At 36.7% G+C, this 20895-nt stretch overlaps 1 protein-coding gene and 1 non-coding gene across 7 annotated transcripts in view; one reads left to right on the forward strand and one right to left on the reverse strand.

The window, feature by feature from the left end:
- Nucleotides 1–20895, forward strand: part of LOC139936155 (protein furry homolog-like) — a 49530-nt gene that overhangs the window by 13738 nt on the left and 14897 nt on the right. For 3 of the 6 annotated variants that reach the window (XM_071930901.1, XM_071930903.1, XM_071930902.1), the window contains exons 19-46: nt 548–727; nt 1166–1223; nt 1623–1714; nt 2269–2447; nt 3077–3237; nt 3591–3701; nt 4365–4543; nt 4944–5176; nt 5535–5782; nt 6119–6256; nt 6373–6737; nt 7234–7332; nt 7834–8049; nt 8444–8544; nt 9080–9265; nt 9894–10134; nt 10403–10613; nt 10732–10830; nt 11055–11304; nt 12182–12402; nt 12548–12658; nt 13191–13388; nt 13756–13923; nt 15704–15844; nt 16187–16366; nt 17654–17677; nt 18593–18616; nt 20549–20668. In XM_071930901.1, coding sequence (XP_071787002.1) covers nt 548–727; nt 1166–1223; nt 1623–1714; nt 2269–2447; nt 3077–3237; nt 3591–3701; nt 4365–4543; nt 4944–5176; nt 5535–5782; nt 6119–6256; nt 6373–6737; nt 7234–7332; nt 7834–8049; nt 8444–8544; nt 9080–9265; nt 9894–10134; nt 10403–10613; nt 10732–10830; nt 11055–11304; nt 12182–12402; nt 12548–12658; nt 13191–13388; nt 13756–13923; nt 15704–15844; nt 16187–16366; nt 17654–17677; nt 18593–18616; nt 20549–20668 — 4534 coding nt within the window. The remainder of the gene's footprint in view (nt 1–547; nt 728–1165; nt 1224–1622; nt 1715–2268; nt 2448–3076; nt 3238–3590; nt 3702–4364; nt 4544–4943; nt 5177–5534; nt 5783–6118; nt 6257–6372; nt 6738–7233; nt 7333–7833; nt 8050–8443; nt 8545–9079; nt 9266–9893; nt 10135–10402; nt 10614–10731; nt 10831–11054; nt 11305–12181; nt 12403–12547; nt 12659–13190; nt 13389–13755; nt 13924–15703; nt 15845–16186; nt 16367–17653; nt 17678–18592; nt 18617–20548; nt 20669–20895) is intronic. The other 3 variants (XM_071930904.1, XM_071930905.1, XM_071930906.1) reach the window with 2 other exon arrangements.
- On the reverse strand, nt 15143–15273 carry LOC139936779 (U4atac minor spliceosomal RNA). The gene has a single exon (XR_011786031.1). It is a non-coding gene; the product is annotated as a U4atac minor spliceosomal RNA (small nuclear RNA).

Consider the following 20895-nt stretch of genomic DNA (forward strand, 5'->3'; position numbering starts at 1 on the left):
TGTTATCTGCTCCCCCAATTAGGAACAGTACAAGAGTTAGTTGTCAGGTCCAGTGCACAAGCTTCCTTAATTGTTTACTTTTGCAATGTAGAGACAGGTAGGATTTCACAAAACGCTAGGATTATTCCTATCTCAAGGTAGGATGAGTAACACATCCTAACTAAGGATGGGTTTGATGCGTCCTAACGTCTTTAGCTACGGAACTTAACTCGACCTTAGCCCTAAAGGTAATCCTAAGTTAGGAAGAGTTTGGTGAAATCGACGGCAGGTACTCCTTTACAACTATGATCATCTTGCTCGCTCCTCTTTTGTATTTTTCTAGTCTCAAGTCAACTTCTTTTTCAATTTGCTGTGTATGGCTAAAGCCATTCGGCTCTTGTTTTTGTTGTATTTTTGTAATTTTATTTTTGTGATATTTTGATGCAATTTTTGTTCTTTTTACTTTGTACAAAATGTATTTTTTATCCCCAATGCAAAAATAACATTGATATCCAATCAATGTTGAGTGGGAGACTAATCTTATTTGATCTGCTTCACACCCTCACAGCGGCACCATTGGTGAACCACCACACATGGATAGATCAGAGGTTAAAGGTTACATCCTCTCACCAACAGTATCAGCTGGTACGCTATTCAAGATGCTAGTACCATTGATAAAGTGTGACAACACGGATACCAGGGAAGCTGTAGTCAATGGACTGGGCTGGACAAACAATGCTGCACTCAGGTAAATTATTGTTTGTTTGTATTGCTCTAAAATCTCTTATTTATTACAGATGGAACCTTACATGTTTTTTCAATTACCTAACCCTGAAATTTTATAAAAGTATGTAGAGCAGGACAAGTTTACCCTTAAGACCCCAACATGACCTTCGGATGAGACGAAAGCTGTAGGTCCTGTGTGTTGTGTAACGCACAAAAAAGAACCCAGTGCACTTAGCGAAAAGAGAAGGTGTTCCTTGTTTGATCCGCAGCACCTTGTAAAACCATCACATTGTGCTATAAAGGAATAGTTCAACATACCTTGCAAAATAGAAACACTGAGCGCTTTGGTATGCCCATAGGGGTATGATATAAAGCTTTATAAGAATCTAGTAATTTTATTTATATTATTATCATGTCATTGATTAATGATTAATGTGTAATTCTGGATTGATTTATCCAGAGATCTATTGGATGAGCTGCAAATCTTCATCAAAGATGCAGTGGAGAGAAAACAAGAGGTAGGTTTACATGATTCTAGAATCTCTTTCACACAGAAAGTTGAGTTAGTGATAGTATTGCCATAGTGATTTGTATTGTGACAGCGCACTTCCCTTAGCAATTAAGACTAATTCTCAGTTAAGATCAATCTAGCTAAATAGCTAAGATTGATCTCAATACTGTGAAATTGAGCCCTGGTCCACTACTAAGAAGTTTAGAAATTATGTCCAATGCTTTAAATAATTATTTGCTTCAGCTAGTGTATTGGCCACTCAGTAGAGGTCTATTCTAGAGGTCAATTCTAGAGGTCAATTCTTGAGGTCAGTAGGTCAGTTATTCGTCATTGCAAGATGCATTATCTAGGCATAGAAGTTGTCTAATGGTACCTTCTTTTGATTTAACTCCTTGGTCAATCTTAGAATATGAGAAGGAAGAGGAGACGAGATTTCCTTCGTGTTCATCTCATCCGTGTCTTTGAACTTCTTGCCGAGCATGGAGTTTTCAAGGAAAGGTAAGTTTGGATCAAGAATCCTCTAGAGAACAATCTGGGCCCAATGTCATAGAGCTGCCTAAGCAAAACAAAATAGCTAAAACCAACAAAATTATTCATACCAGAGTAAGGTTAACAGTCGAGTCACTTGCACCCAGTTTGTCACTGGTGTCCTTTCAATTTTTACACAAAATTGTGTTCGACCCCAGCAGAGTCTTTCCTGAAGGCTTAAAAAAGACTCTGCTATAAAGACTCTGCTAGGATCAACAGCTTGTTCTGTCTCTTCTAACATTTGTAAACAACATTTTCTGTTGAAGGCCCTCAATGAAATTGAGCCCTGAAAAAATTATTGAACTGTGTGACAAAAATATTAAGTTTCAGTAGTTTCATTTGGTTTAAACAGATAGAATAGACTGAATTAAATTAAATTTACCCAGTCAGTCTTCAAATTTTCCCTTGTGGTTTGTTACTTTCAATAATCATCAAGAGATCAATACTGTTAAAATATTTTTTAAAGTAATTTGCATGTTTGGTAAACTTCAATATTTTCTTCTGTCTTTTTGTGACTTGTGTAGTTTCAGTGGTAGTTTGAACAAGGATGGTCAAGCGTTACACAATACTTCAGTTTTAGCTGAATACATTGAAGGGATGCGTCTAGTTCTAGAGACAGAAGGTGATAAAGACTCGCCTACTTTACATGAGATCAGACTTCATTACAGTGGGTTAGTCAGCAGACTCATTAAGAGCATTCCAGGTAAGCTACTCAATTGTAGTAACACGTAAAAGGCAGGATACACTTTGGGTAATTTTCAAAGACCAGTTTTCTCAGTTGGTGTGCCCCAACATTTGCATAAAATAACAAACCTGTGAAAGTTTGGGCCCAATTGGTCATTGGAGAGGCAAGAAGATAATGAAAGAAAAACACCCTTGTTGCATAGAATTGTGTGTTTTCAGATGCCTTAGAAAAGCAAACCTTTCACAGATTATTTTCTCTGTGTGAAAAATTACCTCTTTCTCTAAAACTACATTAACATGAAGAATGTTTTTTTTTTTTACAACGATTAACATTTTATAACATCTACAGCAACAATTAATATTTGGAGTAATTACAGAAGGTGTACCCTCCCTTTAACGACCAGTTTGTAAAATGTGTTGCGAGTTTGATATGAAGATTACATCGTCTTGTCTGAATTATGTTGAAACCCAAAGTGAAATATTACTCCAGTTTATATGCATCTTATTGTGTAAGTTTGCCCTATGCTTTGATTTCAGGTATTTACTACCATTGTGTGTTTCTAATATGCTTGATAATCTATTTGTATATTGTGTATCCATAATGTGTATTTCTAAGTGTCCTTTGCTTTCTTCCTTTATGACTATTAGCTGAGAATCGTTTCAATGTCCTACCTAAGGATGTACGTTACAGTGTATTCTTCCTGTGTGGATCTTTGTGTCGTAAGCTGGGTGTGACATATGGTGCTGTAGATAGAAGCCCAACATACAAAGATGAACCAATTACTGACCTTGAGATGGAAGCTTTACAGGTACACGCATTATTTGACTCTTTCAATACATTGTTCTACAACTAGGTCCCATTTCATAAGGCTGCTTAAGCAGAAAAAGTAGCTAGGCACAACAACATTATTCTTAGCAGAATAACATGTCCAGCCAAAATACAATTTCACATGCATCATTTGTGACCGGTATTCTGTTTGTTGCCATTATCATACAAAACCATTCACATATGAAATGATGAGTCGACTTGAGTGGACATCTTTGAAGATATTATTGGTTCTGAGAAGCATTGCTATGAATTAAGTCCCATTATTTCAGTCATGGAGTGTTGTTGTGTTTGTTATTAGTCATGACATGATTTACTATTGACTGCTATTTACAGGCAATGTGTGGTCTACTAGTGTGTGGCGAAGTGTTTGATAGTAATGCTCTATCTCAGGAAGGCTACCTTTATACCTGGCTGGATAATCTGCTCAATTGCAATGATGAAAGGGTAAGCATAATGTTTACTTGCAGTCAAATGTTTATGAGTGATTCAGATGACAACACTGTCCATGCATTCTTCCCTGTCAATATCAATGTAACACATTTTTTCTCAAGTTTGCCTAGCCTGAACACCTGACATCGCATGATGAGGCTTGTGAGTTACGCTAGATACCTGGGCTTATGTCGATCCCCTTTCACAGGGAGATTTGCAGTCAAATCATATGTACATATATAAAACATCATTACATGTGTGTACACACAAACATGCATGCTGGATGCTGACTACGGAAAGTGCAGCTGACAAATATCACCTCAGACCAATCAGAACGCAGATACGGAAATATTATGTCAAAGCATGTTTATTCAATGAAATCATTGTATCCAATGAAATCACTGGTTCTGTAAAAACCAGTACTTGTCTTTATCCTTGCTAATGATCATATTTCACATATTTTACTAGAAACCTTACTTGATAGACATTTTATGTCATTGTATCTCTGACATATTTGTGTATATATTGAGATGATTGTGCTGTATAAGTTAGCAAGTAAGGTGAGCTATAATGCAATCTAAGAAAACTCTTTTGTGAGTAATGGTAGCTCTGAGAAGAGCCGGTTTGTGCTCGATGTTTCAATAAGTGTGCTCTGACTGTCTTTGTTTATATCTTCAGGTTGTTCAGCTGGGCAAAGAGACAGTCCTCTTACTCCTACAGAACAATCCTCAGCAGCCAATGGTGTTAAGATGGGCTATCTACAGATGCTACACAGGACCAGTACAAGTAGCCAATGGTTACTTCCAAGCCATGGCAGCAGTCTTCAATAACTCTAGAGAAGTAACTAGTAATCATAGGTAGGTTTTATTACATGGAAGAATGGTTGAATCATTACTAATATATCAAATGGCCTGGCAAAATAGGCTCTGTTATTTTTAACCTAGTCAGTTTTGGTTGTTCTGTCCATGTATTCCAATTTATAAAACTCAATCCCATTTAAGGCTCCTTGTTTGTGCCTTTCTGACTTGTTGTTTGTAGCAATGCCATGCAACAGTACTGCCAAGCAATGCAAGTCCCATCTCCCAACCAGTAAATTTCCAGTATTCTTCCACATCTAAAACTGAAACTTCCATTCTTGTCTTCTCTCTATTGGTTCTTGGCTAGTACAGTAATTAAGCTGCTTTCCTAAAAGAATCCTTAGCTTCACAGTCAGAATAACTAGTTAAATGAACTGAATGTTGTATTTGATTTATACAGTGAGTACCCATGTGAGGTGATCCCTACACTGTGTGTGATTCTCTTCAAGACGGCAGATCCTTACAGCATGATTCGTTCTACTGCACTGCAGCTCCTACAGGTGCTGGATAAACGCTTCTTTGGCTCAGACATAGTAAAGAGTACCATGCAAGCAACGCACGGCAAGACACACAAGATACTGTCCCATGAGCTGGCTAGGCTGCATCCTGAACTTGCTCTTACTGTCTTCTCTGGTTAGTAGTCTCAAATTGTTCTTTTCAATCTTTTTAAAGACTATAAAGTCCGGTTCATACAACATGCGAATGTGATGTGAATTTGACGTCACAGATTGGCAATAAATAATTCGGAAGTGTTAAATCTGCTTAACTCCTGTAAAACATTTGCAGCAAAAACAGGGCTGTGTCGTCAAAAGTCGTCATATCGCATTCGCAGGAAGTATGAACCAGAATTAAGACTTTTTACTTTAATTTTTGTAAAAAAAAATTTGGCTTTGTTCTCCATTTTTTTTCTGAAATGTATCCAGATTTTGTCTTGACAGTTTCTTTTTAAATTGTTATTGTTACTTTCTGTCCATTTGTTATGAATGTGCAGAGATCACGGAGCGCTTTGAGTCTGCACCCTTAAATCACCGTAAAGTGATGCTGGAGATCCTCTTACCATGGTTATATAATGTAGAGCTAGTCGGTGAACCTAACAAGGATATTTCCAGTATCTCTAGACATGAGAGAGATATAGATCCTGAGGATCAAGATCATGGTAGTCCACTTAAGACATGTGGCTGGGGATCTAAACAAGCTTCAGATATTGTACTCAATAATCTCTTCTTCATAACATCAGAGGTAAGAAAAGCTCTTATAAAATGCATACTCATGTTTTACAGCTTTTGAAAAGGCTTTACTTTATTATTCTTTTACCTATTTTTTTTTTCATTCATTGTAATGTTCCATTCCTTACACTCCCTCTGACTTCAATTGTAACTTACCACTTTCTTTGTAAAGCTAATTTGCCAGCCAAGTCGTAGCGCTCTCAGACACGTTCCATATAGTCACAGAGGACTCAACCTTTAGTGAACATGTCATTTATTCCTCTCCATGTTTCAGGTAATTAGATCTTGATTATTTTCCTTCGAGTCAACTAATTTCAAAGTATGTTTTTATTTGTCAATGTTTGTTCAGTATGGAGATGATCACTCCCAAGGGTTAGAACAGCTATGGGCAGCCCTCTGTACATGTTGGTCTGGTAACCTGAGACACATCCTGACGTACCTCATGACCTTGGCTAGTATCATGACTAACCCTGACCTCTTGCCATATGTAAGTATTAAGGGCTTGGATGAGATGGGTCTGGAGAAATATTTGATCATTTGTGCTAAGCTGTAGACCTTTGCAAGTATTGTATTTATTAACAAACCTATCCTAATGTTCCGTAGGTAAAGAATGTCATGACATTTGTGGCCCGTGCAAAGCCCCAGAAGCTCATGGATGAACTCATGAAAGAAATGTTTTCCATCGAACTTGTCAACTCCAGCGTGGAGCGCATTGAAGAAGTACCTTACTTCCAGCTTTTTAACCAGAATAAGTTCACTGCTACCTCCCCTGAAATGGGAAGTGCTGAGTCCCTCCCAGATAAACTTAAGAAGGCAGACATGGGTCGTATCATATTAGAAAAAGGGACAGTTGATAGAAGGAGCAGTGGAGGGGCATTGGAAAGAGCATCAACACCTCAGAGTAGCAAGTCTCTTCCATCTCAGTCTTCCTCACAAGACATTTGGAAAGAAAGAGATAAATCTGACAGGTATGAAAAGTAAACCCTTGAGTAGTAATTCTGTTTAGTTTGATTGCTTGTCGTCACCACACACTGTGAATCTTATGCAAATAAACCTTTATCTCATCAGACTACATTTCATTCTCTTCAATTGGTTGAGAGCATCGAATTCAAGTTCTGGTGGTTAAGTCATCGGAGTGTTTGTTAGAATCCCAGTCATGACAATTGTGTCCTTGAACAAGATACTTTACTATAATTGCTTCTCTTCACCCAGCGCTATTAATGGGTACTTGCATGGGTAGAGGTTGATATCGTGTTTGAGAAAGCCTGCCAAGCACAAAGGTAGCCCGGCTGTATACTCACCTGGGAGCTAAGGAAGATTACAGGAATGTTGTTTGACCAATGACCAGGGCACTAATGAAAAGCACATTGATACATTATTGTAAAATGTGCTGTATAAGAACTATATGTCAATATTATTCTAATTATTATTATTATTATTATTATTATTATGGTTCATCTTCAGCTCCATGCATCACAGTAACAGCAGTCTTGCTACATTGACTAGTACCTCGACACACAGCAGTGAATCCACTACCGGGCTAGGCGTGGTTGAAAAACCAAGGTAAGTTACTTTAATCTTATCTCTTTGATACAAAGCTTTGGGAATGGGTTTCTAATAACCTGTGCCCAATTTCATAAAACCTGGAAGCATAAAAAACTTAATAAGTACAGAAAAAATCTTGCTAAACAGAAACTGGTTATCAGCCAAAATTCAATCAAGTTGACATCTTTGCAACTGGTGCCCACTCATTATTTTGCTTAGCAAATTGTTAAGCAGTATTTTCTGAAATTGGGCCCTGCTATACACAGTTCCAATACATCTCAATGATTAACATACTGTAAGAGCTCTTTACTGTCGTTACAAAAACCTACATTTTTTTGTAAATATGGAATAAAACCCTGGGGTAATTTTGATTTGTGTAGCTGGAACCCCTTGGACCTTGGTGTAAAAAATTCCCAGGACCTCCCCGAGGTTCTATTCCACGGGGATGAGAGATACAGTGTGAAAAGGGCTCAAGAATGGCAGGTGAAATAAAACGAGAGATACATTTCTTTTCTTCAGGCTTTCTCCAGCAATCAAAGAAGAGAAGGAAGAGGAAGAGACTTCATCTGTTATTAAAGTGACTCAATCTTTACAAGATCAGTTTGCTAATTGGAGGAAGCACTTCTTGACCCAGAATGCTGTTCTACCTCTACCGGTACCTGATGAGGTTTACTGTGCACCTCTTTCTGATTTTATTGATGACATTGAGGCACCTCCATCAGGCTCTCTATTTAGGTGAGTTTTTGAGAGTCAATTAGACAGTTGTAATGATAAAAGCACAATGGTTTAAGTTATACCGATTGATTTACAAAAGCATTACCAGTTGATTTACTTCTTAATGAATGCATTTCTTAAGCGCTGTGAGTGCTTATCTGTGGCAGATACCGTTGCTTTATAAGTGTTCATCCTTATCATCATCTGTTAATACCTGTTAGTGGCAGATATTCGCTGTTTGATAATGAATAAATCATGTTATCATGTTTATCTGTCAAACTCATAAAACAATGTTAAGATACCTTTTTCTTTAAATCTGATGACCTGTTTATTTAAAAACAAAATGGTACATTTTACTTTCTTCCTCTGAAATTACCTAATTGTCTTCCTAATTCAATTGTTTTTCTTGTTGAAGGTGCAACCTTGCCACTGTGTTGATGACAGATTTAGTATCAGAGAAGCTCGACATTGATTGGTCAGTTCATTTGCCACAAATCTTACATGTGTTGTTTCTGGGTAAGTACAAAAATTGGCAAACCAGAGTATGGTTATCAGCCAAACTACCATGTCACATGTACAATTCATGGCTGGTATCCTGCTTTTTTTTGCTTAGCAGACAATTATTTTGCAATTTTTTCTGCTTAAGCAGCTCTATGAAATTGGGCCCAGGAGACGGCTGGACTCTGACTGGAGAAAGGTTTAAGTGCAATGATCCCTGAAGACATGTCACATCTCGGCACACTCTAACCCGCCAGCCACTCTTTTTCATACACAATCGCTATTCTAAATCTGAATTATAAAGTCAGCTAGGCATTATAATGGAAACATCACACCAATTTTTTGTGTATAGAAGACAAAGAAATTTCAGTTTTAATTTCACATGCAAGGCTCCAGTCAGGTCCAAAGAGGTGAAAGGCAGGGCAGAAACCACTGAGCCAACCTGACAAATTTGGTCATCAACGTCTTCTGTTGAGATTAATTGCTGGTGTTGGGATTGGATGATGGAATTTACAGACCAAAGACTAATGTTGAATTTCTTGTTAATTTGCAGGTTTGGACCATTCTTGGCCTACAGTACATGAGCATTGTAAGAGACTTTTACTCAACCTACTGATAGTTTTATCTCCGCATAATGACTATGTGTACATTGCTCAAATGCTTCTCTCACATCAAGTCATCAGTGATCTTCATGCCTTGACTGAGCCTATCATACCACTCAAAGAATACAACTTTACAGGTGAGTTCATGGACAGTGTTTAGAAAGGGCTATAAATAATCTCATTATAAAACCATATCAAAATAGGTGGATATAGCTATGGCTAAAACTGTCGCTAAGGCATCTTATACAAATGATGACATGGCAATCCAGTAATAGCCATAGCTGAAGCTGCCAATTCTGACATGGCCTTGGTCTAATAGAACAACAAATATTTTTGCAATGGTCACTTGGCAGAACTATTTAAGATTTGTAATGTAATGTTCCCGGTGAATGTTTAGGTCCCATGGCCTTGGTCTGATAGAACCCAAATCTTTTTGCAATGGTCACTTGGGCACAAACATTTAAGATTGCTATTGTAATGTTCCTTGGGAATGCTTAGGTCCTATGCACTAAGCTTACGTATGAAGACACAGAAACACTTTATCAAAGTATTTCTGGCACAATTTTTCACATATGTTGAGTCATTTGCAACAAGCAGCGTAGCCCAAGCATCAGTGCCCAATTTCTAAGTGCTCGCTTAGTAAGCGGAGAATGATGATTTTAATCGCAGAAATTGGTAGTAAGCAGAGCCATGAAATTGGGCCCTGACAATACTTTATAAAAGTATAAGCATTTATACTATATGTCTATGCATTGTTTCGTTCAGGTGGCATCGTCTCCAACTCTAGCAACCATCCAGCTGATAACATCCCGTCTGACCTTCAAGACTTAATTGGGCTAGGATCAACTACTACCATCAGTGCAGGGTCTACCATCTCGGTATCTAGTGCGGGTAGTGCAGCTACAGTCATTCCATGTGGGATTAATGGCTCTGTGCAGGTCAATGTGGACCATCTTAGAGGAGATGATGAAACTGCTAAAGCATTGATTGAATTTCTAGTCACACGGTAAATCTTGTAAACAAATAAAACATGATTCTATTCCGTTTGAAATTACTTAAGCTACATGTAGAAATTATTTTGAACAAAAATAAAAAGTTGATCTCTGCTACTCATTCATTTTTAAACAATTGGTATTAGATACTGTTCAAGATTGCTTTCAATCTCGATAGGATGGGACTAACATGCCACCAAGGGTCTTCAAAGTTATTTTCTTCACCCTGGTTTCACTACCTGTCTGAATGAAAACCATGATTTGTTTATGATCCATCAATAGGAAATGTCGCCCTCTGTGGTCCTGTGAGGAAATAACATCCAAGGTCTTCTCAATCAAGAGTGCTGAGCAGATTGAGACATTCTTACGTCATGTCGTGAGAGTCTTTCAAGGGAGTGTTCGTGGTGCACATCTAGAGCAACGTTGGTCTCAGTTAGCTCTCTCTATGGCTTTATCATGCCCTTCAAGACATTATGCTGGACGCTCTTTTCAGGTAGAATTAAACAATGTACAGCTTTGAAAATAAATCAATATGTGACGAGAAACCTAAGTTACAAATTGATGTCCAGTCTATTGCATTTGATGTAACACTAGTACAATGTTGTTTACAGATCTTCCGAGCATTGAGTATGCCATTGACATCCAGAATGCTCTCAGAGATCCTGTCTAGACTGGTAGAGACTGTAGCAGAACAAGGAGAGGAAACACAGGTATGGTAACTAGACTTCTCTTATATTTAGCACAGTACCTAGTTATGCGCAAAAAAGGACCACTTTCTTTCCGTTTTACCTCACTTGATAGTAAAGTCACATGGACGCCACAGTCTGACAAATTTCCCTGATGCTTTTGGGAATTTATTGAAAACTTCTGTATTTCATTACCCCATTGTAACGCACAAATAAACATAAATGTGTTATGCAATTTCCTTTTGTAGGGCTATGTGACTGAAATTCTACTAACTTTGGAATCTTCAATTGATGTCCTTGCCTCTGAGCTGGTTTTCTCTGATCATCGTGAACGATGTAAGACAGGTTCATCACGCAAGAATGACTTCCGCAAGTCTACTAGTAACCTGTATAACATCACTGGCAATGCTTGTGGCTATGACAACGTAAAGCGTCACTCCATTGCTTCAGCTAAGATGATGGAAAATGCTGCTAATGCAGCTAACAATGGAGCAACAGGTCAGTCAAAGCAAGATAAACTATTTATGAAACAACTTTTGTTGTGTATTACTCGTACTATGTAATCATAACACACTTGTCTACCTGACTACAAGCAATAAGAGTAATGTTTATATTGTTCAAGTTGAAGGAATTTGACAGAGCACAGTGTCCATTAAAAGAAGTAAAAATAATGTATAATGAGTTATGCAATGTGGTAATTTATACAAGTTGTTTGCTTGCAAAACTTACAAAAGTTATATAGCTATTTGGTAAAATATATTGATACCACTTATTTACGAAGCAAAAATTAGCAAGGAAGCTCATCACAAAGAATAGAAGTTATTCAATATTTTGTCAGGCAACTAGATTCTGCTAAGCAGCCTCATGAAGTTTTGCTTACCCATTAGTTTCAAACCAAATGCAGAATTTGATACTTTGCATGGTGGGATGACAATCAAGTGAGGTTTGCAGTGACATGTAATTCACTCTCTATGAGCTGTGATGGTTCAGAGAAAAGCTGTTAGTCAACACCTCAACACTTTGATCAGTGTGTTCTGATCGTATTCAAAAGAGTGCTCCGCAAACCTCACTTGATGAAACTAAAACGCCTTCAACAGAGCTGCTAACTCTCCCCAATTTGCACAGAGTTCCCTTAAAATAATCAAACTTGCAGTGACAAATTCTGTTGAACACATTTAAAAAATCTTCCTGGTTATGGAAACTTTTCCTCTGTTATGTTAAAAAGAGTTTTTAACATTTCCCTGATTATGTACAAGATTTCCCTGATTGAAGGATGAAAATGATGGCAGCTCTGCTATCAGTAACTTTCTTTAATCACATTCTTTTTAAAAGTTTTTTTCTGATGCCAACTTTCTTTATGACTTGCTCATTGTAGAGATGAGACCGTACTCGGAACACAGAGCACGTAGTAACACAGCCAGTGAGATTGATAAACCACGCTTCCCTCGATCTCGTAGTACTCAGTCAATCAAGATGGGTGAAAGTAGTTTTGAGGATCGACTCAATCTTCTTTCCCAAGTCTTCTGGATCTTTGTTTCATTACTTGAGTCTGACTATGAGTATGAGTTCCTCATGGCACTGCGCTCACTTGATAAGGTACTTTTTCACCTTTTTTTGATCGTTTTTTTGATCGTCTTTTTACTAAAGATATACATCTTAAATCAATCATGGACACAGTGAGTTTGTAAATGCTAATAACCCCTTAAAAACAATTAACCTGTTGATATTCCACTCTTCACAGTTAATGAAACATCTTCCATTGGACCGTAGTGAAGTCAAGAACAAGTTAGAACATGTGTTATCTCAGCTCAAGTGGGAAGGCTTTCCTGGTCTACAGGCCTTACTGCTGAAGGTATTGTAGTTTCTTGTTTATGTTAAGTCACCATTTTGTTTGTTAATTGTTACATTAAATACAGTTGTTATACTGAACACACATTTGTCATTTGGTTGGTGGAAAATGTGTCATGTGCTATACTTTATTTTGCCATGTATACAGCTGTGACACTCCTTTAATTTAATAAGGGACTCCTGTTTGGCTATTTATTGGAGGTTTTTACAGTAGCATTTCCAATAATGCTTGTTCCCATGTCCAAACAAGGCAAGCTGTGTCACAGCGCTTTATGTTGAAGCCATCCACATTGTTTGGAAGTTTTTTAGATAATTTTGAGTGTTGGGTGGAATTAGTTTTTGTGGTTATTGTGATTGAAATGACAAGGATCAATTTGTGAGTGATGTAGAAGAAATGTTGATTGTGATTTATTCAGGCATTGTTGCTGCATGTAATCACTCAGTGACATCTGGCTTTCGTAGTCCAGATTTCACCAAGTATTTTGTATAATATAACTTGTTTATAAGTCACAATTGAAAGACGTTGTTCTCCACAGGGTTTTACATCTTCAGTGACTAGTGACCTGACTCTCTTACTGGTATCCAGACTGACAGGATGTACCCACCTTCGTGTGATTGATCCTACACAAGCAGCGGGCTTCCCTTTGAACATTGTAGCACTCTTACCCTATCTCATTCAGCATTTTGATATGCCAGATAAACTGGCCATGGAAATAGCACACAATATTGGAAAAGTGAGTGTAACTGTACTGTAAATGTTTTTGTATTCTTGTCTACATAGGTTTTAACTTTTAGTGCAATTATAGCCAACCAATGGAAGCAACATTTTGATTAGAAAATCTTGCTGTGTATTTGTCCTTTATCAGTTAAACAATAATTTTGTCAAATAAAATCTTAGAAAACCACATTTTAAGTTAAACAAAAATGCTCCATTCTATGTTGACTAAGCCTCAATAAATTTGGGCAATGATAAGATTTTTCCATCAGGGTTTTCCTCCCTCGTCTAAAACTGAACAATTCTTCACAACCTTTCATTCATCCTGTTATTTGCACCAATTGCTGATAAATTAATAAATAAATATTTGCTTTTTGTTGTTGTAGGTGTGTCAGGAACGTTACACTCGTATGGCACCTCTGTCTACTGTTCTAACCATGTATAGAGACAGGACATACAATAGAGACAGCAAAGCTTGGACCAGTGTAGTTTGCCGCTATATTCATAATGCATACTCTCAGTTCAGTATTGCAATGATGACCTTTCTTATTGAGGTAAACACATTTAGATTCATTCTAAAATATACATAACATGATTTAAATTAGTCAGTGACTAGAGCAAGCTAGTCAAAATGTTGAGACCAATTTCTAGAACTGACTCCGCAGTAGTACAGTTATTTACGATCCTATAAGCTAAAGCAGCAGTCCCAGCCAATTTTCTATACCTTCCACCCGGGGAATAGTTAAAAAGCAGGGCAGTTCTTTTCAGAACTGAGAAGTCTCCTGAAGTCTCCCAAATATCCTACAAATCTACTCCCCGGTAGTAGAATAAAGAAAGACAATTCTCTAACAAACTCTACCTGGCAATTAGATACACACATGGTGTTATCAAAAACCATATATATATTGATACCTCACTATGCAATGCTTTAAATCATATATATGATTTATATTAGTTAATTTAAAGGAACACGTTGCCTTGGATCGGACGAGTTGGTCAAAACAAAAGCGTTTGTAACCGTTTTTTATAAAATGCATATGGTTGGAAAGATGTTTTAAAAGTAGAATACAATGATCCACACAAGTTTGCCTCGAAATTGCGTGGTTTTCCTTCTACTGTGCGAACTAACACGGTCGACCATTTATGGGAGTCAAAATTTTGACCCCCATAAATGGCCGACGTGTTTGTCGACGAGGTAAAAGGAAAACCACGTAATTTCGAGGCATGTTTGTGTGGATCATTGTATTCTACTTTTACAACATCTTTCTACCCATATGCATTTTATAAAAAACGGTTACAAACGCTTTTCAAAGACCAACTCGACCGATCCAAGGCAACGTGTTCCTTTAAATGGTTTCTGTTTTTTTTTTTAAAGTAACTCCCACACTTGGAACAACTTCATAGAACTGCCTATGCAGATAACATGGCTTAACAATTTTCTGCTTAGCAGAAATGTGTAGGATACCAGGGCCCAATTTCATGGCTTCTGCTAGCACAGAATTGGCGCTTATGGCTAGCGTATTTCACGGCTAACGCATAAATTTGGCGTTAGCACGTAAGCGGGGAATCGTGATCATAAGCGCAGAACTCGGTGGTAAGCAGAGCCATGAAATTGGGCAAAGGAAGAATGGTATGTATGATATGGCAATTAGGTTGATTATAGCACTCGGGTTGCCTTATATTGGTGTGCTCTATCAGCTCATGAAATCGGGCCCTGTGTTACACCATTCCTAAATTTTCCTATCTTTACATTACTTTCCCGTGATTGGGAATTTTTCCAAAAATTGCACCCAAACCCCCTCACCGAAATGAGAGGGCGATGCGTTTTGTGTTCATATGTGTTAGCAGAACCACTCTCGCTATACGCTCATTAAGTGATCGCGCTCACCCATGACAAGGACTAGTAAACCTATTGCAGGTGCATCAACAACCCAACGAATACGTGTATGCATTCTAGTCATGGCGTGTTTTTACCCTTTCCAAATAACAAAATGGTCTTGAATATTTATAATTTTAAGTGAACAATGTCTTAGTATTTTATAAAGTAAAATTCAAAAAAAAATGTCCAAGTTGGAACTGCAGTTTTGTAGATATGCCTTTGACAAGATTTATGAATAAATTATGCAAATTTATGCTAATTAGGTAGGGAAGGCTTGTGAGTAGGTAATGTCACTTCTTATAGGTTTGTTTTTTTCCATCAGTTTAAATAATGCAAACCTGATGGATCAACTTTTACAGTTATACAACTAGCAGTTATCTGTAAAATATTTGATTCCACAAATATTTTTTATTGAATGTAATGCTTTTGATTATTTATTGGCATTGAACCTACAGGTTTTAGAGAAGGGTCCGATGTGCAACCAAGCTCCCGTCTTGCAGATTGTTTACAACTTGATTCATAACATTGACTTAATGGCTGCTCCAATGCAACAAGTGAATGATAACTTGCTCAGAGTCATTGCTAGATATGTCCAGGTGAGTTTTGTGGTAATCTAGCCTAGATTGGATGGATAAGGATTCTCTAGATGAAGAGTCCTTGACCAGCAGATGAGAGCAAGGACTCAAGCTATGTTTTTTCTTATCAGCAGTGTGGGTTTCCCATTATTGCTGAATCCTTTGGATGGAACGAGTGCCGTAGAGAGAAGGGTGCAGTCTCTTGGCTCATCTCATAAGTCTTGGCTTTTTCCTTTTTTGGCCATCAAACATTTATCACTAATGTATTAATGTCTTGACAGATTGTCTAGTTGTGATATATGGAAATGAACAAATCAACACATAGTAATCTTCCAAACCAACTATTTGAATATTAATCCTCAGGGAGTTCATTGGCAAGAGTCTCTTAACATCTTGAAGGTAGCTGTTTCCAAGTCCTCCTCTCTTGTCAAACCGCCATCTAACCACGAGGATGGGATGGGTAAGAGGTCATCTTCACTGGATCTCGTTGGAAGAAAGGAGCTTCCTGGACGAACTATGGAGTTTACCTTTGACCTCTCTAAGGTGAGTTTAACAAAGATGTAGTGTACCTTATTGGGAATTAGTAGGATTATGTGGGAAGATCTGTTTGGAGTAGTGTTGGTTCTGAAAAGAACCAGTAATTGACAACTCAATGTTTCGATCTGTTTGCTCTGATAGTTTTTATGAGATTTCACATGGTGTTACCGCAAACCTGACCCAATACCGGCAAATCATTCTTGCCAATTGAATCATATTTTGTCCTCATCTAAACTCAATATGCCTCAATTGTGCTAAAGTTTTACTAGAAATAAAAATAAAAGTAAAACGAAGACTAATTGCTTTTCAAATCAAAAGAGTAACCGTAATAAATGTAATATAAACTTATTTGACTGGATTGAAATGAGCTGACCTTAACATTTAAACTGTGACAGTAATAATTTAAAAACTTGGTTTTTTTTTATATTGCATGGCCTTTACGAAATGCATGAGTCTTAAGACTACTGCCAGTTTGACGAATGGAGGAAATTTGCTCTTGGACTGAATTTTGAATTATTTGCATGTTGGATTTTGTTACTATTAACTCTCTTCAAAAACAATACATTAATGGGTGCTGAAATAAATATGGTTTTAAAGAATACTTGTGAATGGGGAATATCCGCTGTTGGATATCCAATACAATAATAAGAGTCAAAGAAAGGAAGAAAAAGTTCAAAAAACTTATTTAAGATGGTCCTAAAATTGTTTGCTATTGCAACAGAGTCAAAGCCGAACCAGGAACAAATTAAAAGCTTGACTTTAACTTGTTTCGCTAGATGTTAAGTATAATCAAGAAGATGGTTTCCTTAATTCATAATTCATAAGTCAACAACTCCCACTCTTTAGGAGGTCACTTTGAATCATTTTTTAATTGAAAAAGACATAAAGATCATGTAAGAATAGAAGACAAACTTCTGAGTGAACATGATATCAAGATAGCCATGGAAACAAATTCACTTGAAATAGTTTTGCCATAAATGCAATAGATTTTGATAAATGAGTAAAACCATTAGTTTTGATTTTTAAGTGAAAACAGTAATGTTTTTCTTTACTATTTTCTCAGGATTCTGATGACTGATTTAGCCTAAACTTTTACAGGTTTTGTATTTCATGGTTGTATGTTGGGTCACAGAAACTGTGGCTACTAGTCTGGTAAGACTGAAACGTGTGTGCTGATTTTCAGTCTGGGTATATTTGCAGCTAAAGAAAGCAAGATTTGCCAGGAATTTGGAGCTTTTATTAACAGTATAACACCCAAATTGCTTTGTTTTCTTCCTCTTGACTTTGTCCTAGGTGGTCGACCCAGATGTGTCTAATGTGAGTTATGATTTTGATCTAACCCAAATCCTGACAATTGTCTTTATAGTCGATCTTGATGTATCTGTGTGTAAATGTCTGGGTTGTTGTAACCAGTCACATATTTCTAACCACTGTGCTGGGAAACTAGTACTTTTTCTTCTGTTATTTTGTGGTTGTATAAACAGTGAATGTCAATTATTGTTATAGGCAGTATTTATACTCGCCTTTTTCTCCTTGGTTTTAACATAAATGTTGCACAATTACAACAAATAATGAGATTTGGAATCTTTGCAACTAGCTAAAAAATTGCGGTCAGAGGATTTGATAGTGAGCATTTATGAATGTAATAGAATTCCATGCTACAAGCCAAATATGTCACACATTGACACCCATCATGCACATAGGTACATTGATGCTCTGAAGTTAAATAAGACACAGTGCAGTAAGTTAAACAAAATACATACAAAAAATCACATGTGCATTTTAATTTCATGTGTACGTGGAATATGTTCATTGCACATATTATCCCTCATGTAATGAATAATAATAGCTCACACATTACAGCATACATTACTAACGTTAAGTATTTGGTCTTTTTCGCAGTCATGCTATTTTGTATGGGAATGTTTCTTGTCTTTTACCTTCTCTTATCAATGTGATTTTTAATTGGAGGTATTGTACTAAGAATTTGAAAAAGGAATGCCTTACGAAAAGAAAGGTATAAATATGGATTTCATTTAGAATTTGAAGTAATGCTTGATATGCTCACAAAAAACAGCCTTCTATGTTAGGGTATCAAAATCATATCTGGATTTGATCAAATTCATTTCTTAGTGTCAGGAAGATATGAGTAGTTGTGGATATTTTGTGCTGTACTTAAGTTATATTTAAACCCTTCATGCATATTGTGTGTTTTTTTTGTATGATTTACAGCCCTTTTCAGAATATTTTTTCAAGGTAAAATCTTTATGTGATTCAAGTATCCAGCTATGCTGCTGTTTCTGTGCCTTCTAAATCATACAATCATTGTCATGCATATTTAACATTGATGGTGATGACCAATATATGTCAGACATATTCATGAATCATGGCCAATAGTTATCCCACATCGTGCAGGAAATACTGTATGTTACAGCGCCAGGAGCGTCACTGAGTGACGGACATGTGCACTATATAAGAAGCCACAATTATTATTATTGTTATTATAAAAAGAAACTAAACAAAGACTTCAACTATTAGTTTCAAGTCAGTCTGCTTTGAATTTGGCTTTACCACAAATAACCGAGTTGAAAGAAAATACATCAGACAATTTTTATGCTGTTTTTATCAAACAAAATAACCATGTAGATTAGCAGATAGCTAGTATTTGTTTAGCTTTTGGTATTGATGTGGCATAGTATGGTACAGTAGAATTAGATATCACTTGTTTGAGGGAAGGTATACATTTAGTAATCACACTTAGAAATTAATGGCAATGAAAACCTTTGGTTAGAAGCCTACAGCATCTTTCGATAGGATAAATATTGCACTTTGAATGAAGTAATGTGGTTATGTAAAAACATATCAGAGTTTATGCCCCAAAAACTGAATCTCAGATTGTGTATTCCTATTAGGGATTATTCTTCCTGCGTGGACACATTAAAACTATCAAAAACTATCCATCCAAAAACCAAAAACATACTTTGCCTTTAATGCTCTTTGAGTTCTTTCTTGCACTGATTCGAACAAGAATCAAACTTAAATACTAAATGACTCTGAGAACATACAGGCGTCTGGGTTTTGTTTACAGTTAAACATAATAATTATAGAATGAAAAATAGACTTAATATGTCCCTTTTCATTGGGCTTCCATAGGTCTTTATTATACTTCTAATGTATAATTAATCACATAGGTCATGTGTATTTCTTTTGTCTGTAAGTATGAGGTTACAGGCAAAGCTATGCATTTCTTTTTAATGATGTAACCTCAACTAAGGATTGTGTGTACCTTTTTCCAATTTAAGAAGGAAATTTTGGAGAGGAGCTGCTTATTTTTAAATGCAGGATTCATTTTGTGTATTCATGTTTGAATTTGTTTCATTGCATCTGCATGTCTTTGTTCTTGTTTCTATTTCACAGCCTTATCACAGCCTGACCAGATAACTAACATAACACTCTTCTTCAAACACTAGCTAGGTCATGTATAGTCAGAAATTATTGTATTCAACTGCTGTAGGTTAATGCCTGTCCAATCCCATAACAGACCTTTCTTACCCTTTTCCAACTCTCAGTGTCTTGTTTGGTAGTCGGGCTTCTGGTATATTTTCAGCTAAACTACACCCATCCCCTCTAATTCCAATGTGTTTTGTAGTAGTTCATAGTATGTTTGTTGTTTGCAGTTTGCAATTGCTTGCTTGTATTTCTTAGAAACATTGGTGGTGTATGTATCTGCACTAATTTAACAGTGACTATTCTCTTTTGGGAGTGCACACGATTGTTAGAGCAACATTTTTGCAGAATGTAGGAGCAGTGGTTATTGTTTAAATTTTATAAGAATGAAAAATTGTACTTCTCTTTTGGCATAACATTTTGTGTTTATCTTTTTACTGCAGCTATGTTTACATTTTTCTTTTTACTAGAATTAAAAAAACTTGTAAAAAAAGTTTAATAGGTAATCACAGGAAAAGGTAACCTGTATGAATGCACACAGTTTTGCCATTTATATTGGGTTTTTTAGAACACAGAAAGATTTTCCTTTTCTGCATTAAAATGAAGCATTACTTTGGGCGTAACTTTCTGCCATTTAATGGGTTTATTTTTGAAGGAACCTAAAGACAGTATTTTCTTTCCTTGTTTGTGCGTGTTTTTGACTTATGTTTTGTTAACTTTATATTATGTCTTATATTTTAGACTCCAGTGATAAGACGCAAGTTCCCGTCAATGTTGACCATCACAACTTCCTTCAGTGATGAGTCAGCTACTAGTACACAAAGCAGCGATGATAGCAGCATGAGTACTGAACCTACAGAGGTAAGTTATCTGTGACAGGAGTCTGGAAACCATACAGCAGTCATATTGGATTTTAAGGCCATTTCCAAATTGACTGCTTTAGTAGTGGCTATGACCAGGGCCCAAATATGCTAAACACAACAAAATTATGCTCACCATGATAAGGTTACCAGCCAAACTGCCATGTCACATTTACCATTTGTGGCTGCATCCTGTTAATTTCTGCTTAGCAGAGAGTTGTTAAGCAA

The sequence above is a fragment of the Asterias amurensis genome, chromosome 4 (assembly GCF_032118995.1).
Source record: "Asterias amurensis chromosome 4, ASM3211899v1".
Taxonomy (NCBI): domain Eukaryota; kingdom Metazoa; phylum Echinodermata; class Asteroidea; order Forcipulatida; family Asteriidae; genus Asterias; species Asterias amurensis.